This window comes from Pseudoliparis swirei, chromosome 13 (genome assembly GCF_029220125.1).
Source record: "Pseudoliparis swirei isolate HS2019 ecotype Mariana Trench chromosome 13, NWPU_hadal_v1, whole genome shotgun sequence".
NCBI lineage: Eukaryota > Metazoa > Chordata > Actinopteri > Perciformes > Liparidae > Pseudoliparis > Pseudoliparis swirei.
In genome coordinates this window covers 16,935,984-16,947,158 of record NC_079400.1, presented here as the reverse complement: position 1 = coordinate 16,947,158, position 11,175 = coordinate 16,935,984, and the positions used below count along the sequence as shown (strand labels likewise).

Below are 11,175 nucleotides of genomic sequence, written 5' to 3'. Positions count from 1 at the left end.
GGAGGAACTAGAGTAGAGAGGCGTGTATCCTAAAGGGAGGATATACAAGACATGGTGGACATCATATTCAATAACTGACAAGCTGGACACTTTATGCAGGATGCAATACCAGACATGAAGGACGCTGAGCTTTAACCAAGAGTCAGAACGAGGATCATATATTTGACCATTGTCACAGTTGGTGAAGGAGCACCACGGGACAGACCAAGTCTGAACACCACCTCCAAAGATTCATAGTAAAAATAAACGCCAGACGTTGAGTGAACGGGTTGTGCAGCTTTCCTCTTGCCAGCTGAATGTATGTTCAGATTCACCTAGATTATTGACATTAGTGCATTTCCCATCCCCCTCAAATAACAAATCCAGGCAACTAGAAAGAACAGTTTTAATGAGTAAAAACAGACCGCAAGACACATTAGAAGATAAAGACATAAAAGGAAACATGTAAATATGTTCAGTGACAAACAGCCATCGCTCTCTCAGTCTTCGCCCATGATCGTCTTGATGATATCCGCTTTTCTCAGTTTTGCTGCCTCTTCAAACTTCTTGAGGGGCTCGTTGCAGCATTTGATCTGCAGGGGGAGGAACAAAAATCTGAATGAGACGCAATGTTCTCACGTGGATGGAAAAACAAAAAGATGAAAGAACCGTTACGTACGGAAAAGTATATTAGCAGTTAGAGGTTAATTAAATAGCCCACTTATTAAATTATGTAAAGCAGTCATTTCCCAGAACAACGTACAATGATCGACTTCTGCCTCTCCTTCTGCAGTTTGAGTAATTCCTCCACAGTCAGCTCTTCTACTTTCTTCTTCAGGGCGATGAATTGGCAGGACGGCGAATGAGACGCGTGCTCCTTCCTACCAACGAGGAGAGGGGAAGAGTGAGAGGACCAATACGGTCTCTAATGATGAGGACCACACACATGCACACGCACACGCACACGCACGTGTGTGTGTGTGTAATCCCTTAGCATGTCATTTATTTTCTGAAACAGCTGGTATAATAACACAAACACAATTATACACATCATATACAAATTTAAAGTGGAAACAGATCAGGGGTCCAAAGTAAACTCACCAAAAGGAGGATATTTAAAAAAGGACATATGCTTTGCAACATGTTAAATTACATGATGTTGAGAGCTTTTTGTCAATTGTAAAGTATATTTTGTCTTTCACTTCTACCACCACATCTCCCACACAGTAAGATTTACAGGCAGGCCTAAAATAAAAAAATAAGATGCTATTGCATTGCATGTAATTCAGTAATTTTGGCAGTTGACCCAGAATAAAAAAGGGACATTTAATTTCCTTTGGACAGTCTTTGTTATAAACACTCACAAAAGCCCACTAATATAAAATCACTTTAATCATATGCATACTGATAAAATTATTTCCCTTTAGAAACTACTTTATTATTCTGCGATACGGTTTTGTAATTTTCTTGTGCCATCGCCTCGCCATGAGCTAATTGTGTTTCTAACCTGCTGAGTCACATTTTACATTTAGATAAATAAAGATGAACTTAAATTAATAAAGAAAGGATGCTGCATACATCCCCCGTCCTTTTTACTGGCATTTGTGATCCATGAGTATAACGATGTGATTATCTTACTGTGGGTCGTCCTCCGGCTCCCAGCCCTCCAGCTCTTTGAGGCAGAAGAAACACATGGCGACGTCGGGGCTGTTCCCTGAAGGCGTGTGAACGAAGCCAGCTTTGGCCATCTAGAGAAACAAATCAACAGACAGGACACATGAAAACAATATAGAGATGTTATTGTAGCTGTATGTGCAGCTTCAAATGAGGAGCTGATAGACTGAAAATTAATCAACAACCACTTAATACAGGTTTGTATTACTAAGCAAAAATGTCCTAACTGAAATAAACAGGATAACCAGAGATACACTATTAATTCAATAAACATTTTGATGATTCATAAATCAGTTCAGTCATTTTCCAAGCAAAAGCTGCATCTAGTTCTAGATTATTGTGATTATTGTATGTTTTCTTGTATGGTCTGTAAGAAAAAAAAACACAAACACACATATATATATACATATACAAACACATATATATATATATATACATACATACATACATATACAAACACACATATATATATACATACATATACAAACACATATATATATATATACATACATACATATACAAACACACACACACACACACATACATATACACACACACACACACATACATACATATACACACACATATGACATAAATATCAAGATGATATAACTTACAGGCGGAACAGTTGAAGCTAAACCCAGGTAGGGTGACAAACGTGTTACACCTAAATACGAGATTTCTTACTTTAGCTCGAGCTAACTATTAGCTACGAGGCCCGCGTCGTCAAAACCGTGTGAAACGTCCACTCACGTTCTCCGGGGTACACGAGCAGCCTTCGTCAAACGGCCAGCCCTCGAAGGTCTTCAGTCTGTTCTCATAAATGTACATTTTCATGTCCTCTTCGTTTAAAAGCTCCATTGTACGAAGAGTTCACACACTGTCAGTGGATTCACCAACTGAAGCCACAAGCTAAAGGGTGTTTTCAAATGTTGGCGAATGTTCAGATCGACTCTTTTGATTGGCTGATGGAAACCACGAGACCTCGTATATTCTTCTTCGTGGGTTACCCGATCGACACCGGTCCTCCAACCGGACAACTTTTTTACGGTTAACTTTTACTGGCGCTAAAACCCCCCCAAAAAGGACCAATCTACACTTTAAAAAAAAATCTAATTGTTTTCCGAAGAAGGTAGAATACATTTAATTGATATACCTTTCTTCTCTGCATCCAGAAAGAATACAAACACCAAACCCACATGCAGCGTATGGCATCATGGGTAATGTAGTTCTTGACTGTTATTGGTCTAAACCGGGACGCGCGGAATTTTGTGACTGTGTCCTGTCAACAACCGGGTCCAAGAGTAGCTCGTGCAGTCTCGTCCACATGTTCTATCTCTCTACCTCTCACTAAGATAACAGGGTGCTTAACGTCACATACGCAGACTAGTCCGTTTTCTTCTTTTCGGTCTGGCTATGGAAGGACGGTGTGCGGTTGAGACTTGGGCAGAGTTTGGCTGTTCGGGATCATCACGCACACCGAGGCTCAAGTGTAGCTTTGGTACAGATGTGTTCCTCTGCACTGGCAACGACCAGATCTATGTCTTCAGTTCCCAGGAAAGAAAACTCACGGTAATAATAATAAGAATAATAATACGTCTTACTGCATCCCAGGTAAACTGCAAAGCTAGATAATTACTTAAGATGGCTGTACATGTTTCAAGTTTCAAGTTTCAAGTTTTTATTGTCACATCCCCTTTTATACAAGTATAATCGGTTCGTGAAATTCTTATGTGCAAAACACCCGACAGCAGTAGCAGACTAAAAAAAGAATAAGAATGAGAATAAACTATACAATATCCACACAAAAAAAAGAAGAAAGTATTAACAATATATATATAAAACAATGTAATAGAATATACATCATGGCAATATATATATATAAAACAATGTAATAAAATATACACTTTTTTGAGACTATATATATATATATATGTATATACATACAATATATATATACAATATATATATATATAAACAATGTAATAAAATATACACCATGGCCATAGATATTCACAGAATATGTTCTGGTGTGTAGTGTTAATGAGGGTCTCAGTCCTTGTTCAGCAGCCTGATGGCCTGACTGAAGAAGCTGTTTACATTTCCTGTGTTTGACTGACATGTCTTGTATTCTTGCAGGCTGTCATCGAGTGTCCTGGACCCGTTACTGACATACTTCAGAGTCATGACCAGCAGTTCCTCTACGTGGCCTGTAGCAGCGGAGTTTATTGTGTCGGCTCACAATTTCTGTCATCCAGGTATGAACCCTCGTGTGGCTAGTCGATAAAATAGAGTTCCTCCAGTGCATACGTAGTCCAAATCCATGAATTATTACCCATTTGTACATACAATTATGTTTAATGTGACCTTTCACCTCTGCAGAGCTCCAAGCTCCCCGGCTGACGCGTCCTCCAGTCCAGCTGAAGTGAAAATGTCCCCTGAGTTTCTCGCGGTTCCAGAAGAAGGCGTGTTATCGCTGCTCCTCGTCGGCTCCGTCCTCCTGACTCTATCTCAGAGAGACGCGTCCTGGATCTTGACTCTTTACAGATCCTCAAACTACGAGATGCTGCGTTCACTCAGTCTACCGCTTGTCTCAGGCGACACCGCGGGAAAGACGGGCATGAGAAGGAGGCCTCTGCTGATTTGCGTCCATTCCAGTGCTGTTGCAGCGCCGCCATCTCCCCCGTCCACGCCGGAAGTAAGCGGCGTAGGCGGCGACGGCCACTTGTGCCTCGAGCCGGTCCTCTTCAAACTTCTGTTTGGGATCGACGCCGCCCTCGCCAAGTCGCCCGTCGTCCTTTGCGGCCTGCCGGACGGCTGCCTGTGTTTCCTCCCTCTGCGGCCCCCAGCGCCGCGGCTCAAAGTCCTCCACAGCCTCGAGCAGCCCGTCGCGTTTATCGGAGTGTCCGGCGGTGCCACGGACGCTGGTCCGGGACATGCGCGGTGTTTGGTGGCGGTGGGTGAACGAGGGAGAGTTGTGTTGATAAAATCAGAGAAGGGAGGAGGGGGCAACAGAACCGTTTTTATTGAGGGGTGCGTACAGGGGCCTGTGATGTGTGGCTGTGTGGATGCAACGCGTCTGTACTACAGCACCGGGTCCGACCTGCTGGCGCTGGATCTATCGGAGGTCTCGTCGGAGAGGGACGGCCACGGAGGCGACGTAGAGACATCCGGCGTGGCCGCCGCCCTCCGAAGCCCCGCCAGCTTGAACGTGTGCAGAGTCGTCGCCTTGGCTGAGCCGACACGCAACACTGCAGGTAAGCGGGCCGAGCGAAGAGGAGCTGTCTCGCTTCAAGTCGACCAGCAGGCCGTGATCCTCCTTTCCCCATTTTACTCGCCACACTGAAATTCTTGAGACTAAACTTGTATATTTTGTTGTTAATTGCTTTCAGGGGAAGTTCAGCTGCTGGGACTGTCGGTTAGAGGGCAGCTCCAGAGGATTACCGTACCTGTGGAAAGAGAGGATGCAGGATTGCCCGGGGGGCCTTCCACACGGGGGGGCCGCAGTGTCAGGGACCTCCTGTCCGCTATCGGAGACGTCTGTGAAAGGTATGCCCGACACACGTCCACTTTAATGTCGTGAATATTGTGTTTCTGTTGATTTATCGATGTGATTTTTCTTGCTTCCCTTTAGAGCATCAGTGCTGAAAACTGCCATCAAATCCCAAAATCAAATCCTGAGGCGCCTGAATCAGGTGCTCAACATCAGCTTCCTGCTGCTGGCCGGCGGCACAAACACCGAAGAGCGTCTTCCCAGCCAGGAGAAGCCGATCAGATGTCGCGCCACGGCCAGCTGGAGCCGATTACTCCAACGAGACTCCCTGAACCTGACGTGCGTCCTGGAGAATTCAAGTCCGTACGTCTTGGAGCGCGGCTGGACGCTGAGCATCGCCGTGCTGCCTCTGTCCCGTCCTCCCGGCGCAGGGACGCGCAGCTCCTCCTCGAGCGCCTCCTTCCCGTTCCACAGTCTGCCTCCAGGTGAGACGTTCGAGGCGTCGCTGCCTCTAGCAGCTGCGGGCGAAGCGTCCTTCCCCGTGACGGTGAGCTGCTCGCTCGTCTTCTCGCTCGGCGGCCTCCTGGGCGAGGACGCCGAGCACCTCCCCGGCCCGCGGATCAGTTGCGTCAGTCTGCCCTTGAGCACGCTGACGGTGGACTGGCTGCACGCCCTGCAGGTGTGTAGTCCCATCAGCACCCACGGGAAGGCCGCGTCGCAATCCCACAACGCGACAGACGCCGTAGACGCTTTTTTAAGAGCACGAAGGGTTAGCAGCGGAAGAGGGGGAGGAGGAGGGGAGAGAGAGAGAGAGAGAGGGCGGCATTCAGCGAGCGTTCGGGTGTCGTCAGAGTTGCTGAGGGACGCTCTGGCGGCGAAAGGCTCTGATCTGGACACTCGGGGCTCCTCGAAGGCGGCCGCTCTCAACGTGGGCCTCTCTCTGCTGGAGTGGCTGTTGTCTGACGCGCCCGGAGGCGTCGCAGCCGGACGCCGAGGAGACCACGTCGCACCCGGCGGCGGCGGCTCGGTGGTCCGTGGGCACGATCCAAACGGACACGCGGTCCAACTGACCGCCAAAGAGGTAAAAGAAAGATCCGGCGGCGCATTGAGAATTTATTTATTTATCTGGTATTGCTCTAGCTGCTCTATCGCTACTTTCTTTCTTTCTACACTAACTTCTCCAATTCATTGCCACTGTTGTTGTTTTTATACACTACTGTTCAAAAGTTTGGGGTCACCCAGACAATTTTGTGTTTTCCATGAAAACTCACACTTTTATTTCTCAATGAATTGCAAAATTAATAGAAAATATAATCAAGACATTGACAAGGTTAGAAATAATGATATTTATTGTAAATATTAATGTTCTTCAAACTTGTGGCTCAAAGGAAGGCCAGTTTTATAGCTTCTCTCACTAGCATAACTGTTTTCAGCTGCGCTCACATAAAAAGGGTTTTCAAGGGTTTTCTACATTACATTTACATTACATGTCATTTAGCAGACGCTTTTATCCAAAGCGACTTACAATAAGTGCATTTCAACCTAGAGTACAAACTAAGAACAACAAGAATACAGGAAGTAACATTTCCTCAACATAGTCGAACTACAAAAGTACCATAAGTAAGTGCTATCTAAGTGCCACTGAAGTGCTAATCTGTGTTTTAATCCAGATATAGTCGGAAAAGGTGTGTTTTCAGTCTCCGACGGAAGATGTAGAGACTTTCTGCTGTCCTGATGTCAGTGGGGAGCTCGTTCCACCACTGAGGAGCCAGGACAGCAAACAGTCTGGATTTCGAGTGATTAGCTCGAGGTGCAGGAGTCACAAGTCGGTTGGCTGTTGCAGAGCGGAGCGAACGTGCCGGGGTGTACGGTGTGACCATATCCCGGATGTAGACGGGGCCCGATCCGTCTAGAGCACGGTACGCCAGGACCAGTGTTTTGAAGCGGATGCGAGCAGCCACCGGTAACCAGTGGAGAGAGCGGAGGAGCGGAGTGGTGTGGGTGAATTTCGGGAGGCTGAAGACCAGTCGAGCTGCTGCATTCTGGATGAGCTGCAGAGGTCGGATGGCCTTAGCGGGTAGACCAGCCAGGAGGGAGTTGCAGTAGTCGAGGCGTGAAATGACCAGAGCCTGGATCAGAACCTGCGCCGCCTTCTGAGTAAGAAGAGGACGTATTCTCCTGATGTTGTGCAGCATGTACCTACAGGAACGCGTCGTCGCAGCGATGTTGGCCGTCATGGAGAGTTGACTGTCGAGTGTCAGCCCGAGGTCCCTGGCAGTCCGGTAGGGGCCAACACAGAGCTGTTGAAGGTGATAGTCAGGTCGTGGGTGGGGAGCCTTTCCTGGAAGGAATAGTAGCTCAGTCTTGTCAGGGTTGATCTTCAGGTGGTGAGCAGACATCCACTGAGAGATGTCAGTCAGACAGGCAGAGATTCGTGCCGCCACCTGTGTTTCGGACGGTGGAAACGAGAAGATCAGTTGGGTGTCATCAGCATAGCTATGGTAGGAGAAGCCATGCGAACGAATGACAGAGCCGAGAGAATTTGTGTACAGAGAGAAGAGGAGGGACCCAGGACGGAGCCTTGAGGAACCCCAGTAGTGAGAGGACAAGGATCAGACACAGATCCTCTCCAAGTTACCCGGTAGGTGCGGTCTTTAAGGTAGGAAGAGTAAAGAGCGAGTGCAGTGCCTGAGATCCCCAGGTCCTGAAGAGAAGAGATCAGGATCTGGTGGTTCACGGTGTCAAATGCTGCAGAAAGGTCGAGAAGGATAAGGACAGAGGAGAGAGGCTGCTCTAGCAGTGTGAAGCTGCTCAGAGACAGCAAGGAGGGCCGTCTCTGTCGAGTGGCCGGCCTTGAATCCAGACTGGTGAGGGTCAAGAAGGTTGTTACTGTGGAGATAGGAGGACACTTGGCTCAAGATAGCTCGCTCCAAAGTTTTGGAGAGAAAAGGAAGAAGAGAGACCGGTCTGTAGTTGCTGACTTCAGACGGGTCGAGCGTGGGTTTCTTCAGGAGAGGGTTGACTCTCGCCTCCTTCAGAGAGTTAGGGAAACAGCCAGTTGAGAGGGAGCTGTTAATAAGATGGGTGAGGAAGGTCAGAAGGTCAGGAGCAATAGCCTGGAGAATGGGAGACGGGACGGGGTCAAGGGCGCAGGTGGTCGGTCGGGCGGAGGTCACCAAGCTAAGAACTTGATTGGGAGACAAGGGGGTCCGTTAGTCTTCTAAGGGGATAACACAATGTACCATTAGAACACTGGAGATGGGCCTCTACACACCTCTGTAGAGACTTCATTAAACACCAGAGAATAGTCATTTACCACATTAACTATGTAGAGAGGATTTATGGTTAATTTAATGTTATCTTCATTGAAAAAAACAGTGCTTTGGAAAATAAGAACATTTCTAAGTGACCCTAAACTTTTGAACGGTAGTGTACATGTTGCTATTCTTCAATGTCTGTTTTCATATTTATCCTCTTATATAGTAAATTACATGTTTGTACGAGGAGAGTGTACGTTTAACCGGAGTCATATTATGTATGTTCACACGTACGTGGCCAGTAAAGCTGATTCTGATTCTCTGGTCTGCAGGTGAATGTAGGGGAGGAGTCCACGGCGAAGGGGGAGGAGCCTCTGAGGGCTGTGGAGGTGCTGGTGGAGAGCTCTTCCCTGGCAGCAGTGTGTGGGCTGCATCACGCTCTGCTGCGACGCATTCAGGTACAAACACAGTTTCAGAGAAACGGTAGCAACTTTTTTTGTAATACTTTGCACCCACATGTTATTTTCAGGAGGACAAAGCCGGAAACTGAAAACTACACAGGATTATGGGAAGGCTAATTGACACAATCAAAATGTTCGGATTTTATTAATTCAATTCAGTTTATTTTGTATTGCCCAATATCAGAGGGCTTTACAATCTGTACACATAGACATCCCTGACCTTTGACCTCACATCGGATCAGGAAAAACTCCCCAAAAATATATTTATTCTTTTAATTAAACTATTGTCTCATTTATTTAAACTCATGTACACACCGATATTTCACATAATGTTTGGTCATGGACATTTGGTTTAAAGTCCTGGACACCCATTGGTCAGCATGTGTATGAGATGGAAACCTAAATAATTCCCTGACACAATCCCAGTGCTTGTTCTGCAGCTGTAACTATTGTTACACACCTTTACCTCTGACTGTTCTCTGTGTCCACTCAGGCTCTGCTGCACACGGCCCCTGAGAGAGCTGCTTCTCCAAAGAGGATCCAGAGTCTAAGGTTAAGAGAGGCTCTGCAGCGGGCCGAGGTGAGACCTATGTCCACTTCGATGTGTCCGTTTCCATCGCCTACGCTTCATGTTTCAGTATAAATGACCGCGGCGGTGTTTCTTTGTCAATCAGCGCCTGTTGCAGCAGATCCGGCAAAGTCGAATCTCAGGGGCCTTCGGTGGGGGCGTGTCCACGGGGCCGATGACCCAATCACTTCTCTCCGTTTACCAAGAACTCAGAGAAAACCCTCTCCTGATAATGTAACACAGTCTCTCCTCTGCCTCTTCCAATGTTACGTAACTCGTCTTCGCAGCTGATGCGTGAGAAATAATGTAGATAAATGGTCTTTTTCATCAGTCATATTTTACACATAGATGAATTTATTTTTACGATTGTACAAAACCCAAGTCTGTTGCTTCGACTCAACCTCGCTGTGCAGACGATGACGCTCAACTCAAGGTGACTGTCGAGCTCAGGTGGAATAAAGATGTCTGCCATCCCTGTGTGATTGGGTGAACTCTGTCCTGCTGCTGGTTTTACTTTCACAATACCCAAAAAGTGTCAGACATGTCGGTGTTACATCGACACATCACATGTAGTCTTGTCTATTAGTGGTTCCTGAACAATTACACATGTTTCCAGAAGAATGCTAGATTGCAGTGGATCGATGAGAAGTCAATACATTTGAATGAGGCTTGTAATGTTCCAAGAATTTCCTAATATCAATAAAGTGAAGTCTGGATTATGGACTAGACACGACGGAAGGGATCAGTGATGAAAAATAAACAATTGTACATTGTAAACCATCCTAATACGCAGGGGTGCACATCACTTTTTCAGTGAGTTACTCAGGTGAGTACCGGTAGATGGTGTTTGGTACTCACTCCTGATGTAGCGTCAGTTTTTGTGATGTCCACCTACGGGGGTGGGGGAGGGGGGGGTGCAAGTGACTTTTTTTTTTCTCCGTCCCGATGTGCGCGCACACGCCGGCAGCGGAGCTCTGCGGCGCGCGAGACAGAAAGCCGAGAAGTGTTAACGCGACAATAGAGACAGAATGACATGCTGCTGTGTAGAGACGATCAATATCAGATCGGTCAAGTACGCAAAGGCGCGAAGTAACACAAGTGGCATTACGCATTGTTGATTATCTTCGCGCATGCGTACCTGCATACCAGTTATATGCACCCCTGAATATATATCACAGGCTTTTATTTTGACTTTCATTTTAAGCACTTCCGTTCTATCGTTTTTGGTTTCAGACAGAAACGGAATACACAAGTGTTTTTCCGTGTTTCCGTTTTTGGTTTCAAACGAAGAAACCACGTTATTTACGTATTCCGTATTTTGAATGAAACGAAAAAACAGACGAACAAAACCAACACGGACAGACGAGGTCACCATGGAAACATTGTCACATGACATGTATGTTCTCTGGTTCTGTGACGTCGCTAGTGACGTCACGGACCACCAAAACAGAGTTTATGTATAGAAGTGACTTCCAGCAGGAATTTGTTCTATGAATTGGCAGAACCCCCCACCACGACGTGTGGTAAGAGAGGTAATGGGGTGTGGGGCTCTGTGAGATTCACAGAAAGGGTGGGAAGGCGATTCTCGAATCGCCAAGGTCCAAAAGATAAAAGAGGAACAAAAATGGAATTAATTTCTTACATAAAGAAATTAAAGAAATTAAAAACGTGTTCAAGTGCGTTGTCTTTTTGAATGCATTTCTATTCCTTTTTAATCGTGGATGTATTCAAAAATGTATTTGC

The 11,175-nt window shown here is 46.4% G+C and overlaps 2 protein-coding genes across 2 annotated transcripts; one reads left to right on the top strand and one right to left on the bottom strand.

The window, feature by feature from the left end:
* Positions 1 to 368: 368 nt before the first annotated feature.
* birc5a (baculoviral IAP repeat containing 5a) lies at positions 369 to 2,559 on the bottom strand. The gene is made up of 4 exons (XM_056430162.1): positions 2,407 to 2,559; positions 1,618 to 1,727; positions 743 to 860; positions 369 to 572 (listed from the first exon to the last, which is right to left on the bottom strand). Exons 1-4 carry the CDS (start codon positions 2,512 to 2,514, stop codon positions 480 to 482), a joined length of 429 nt encoding a protein of 142 aa, XP_056286137.1. The 5' UTR covers positions 2,515 to 2,559; the 3' UTR covers positions 369 to 479.
* Positions 2,560 to 2,957: 398 nt separating this feature from the next.
* Positions 2,958 to 9,905, top strand: faap100 (FA core complex associated protein 100). Its single transcript, XM_056429627.1, has 8 exons — positions 2,958 to 3,225; positions 3,793 to 3,911; positions 4,036 to 4,910; positions 5,046 to 5,202; positions 5,288 to 6,227; positions 8,736 to 8,861; positions 9,358 to 9,444; positions 9,539 to 9,905. Exons 1-8 carry the CDS (start codon positions 3,070 to 3,072, stop codon positions 9,668 to 9,670), a joined length of 2,592 nt encoding a protein of 863 aa, XP_056285602.1. The 5' UTR covers positions 2,958 to 3,069; the 3' UTR covers positions 9,671 to 9,905.
* The last annotated feature ends 1,270 nt before the right edge of the window (positions 9,906 to 11,175 follow it).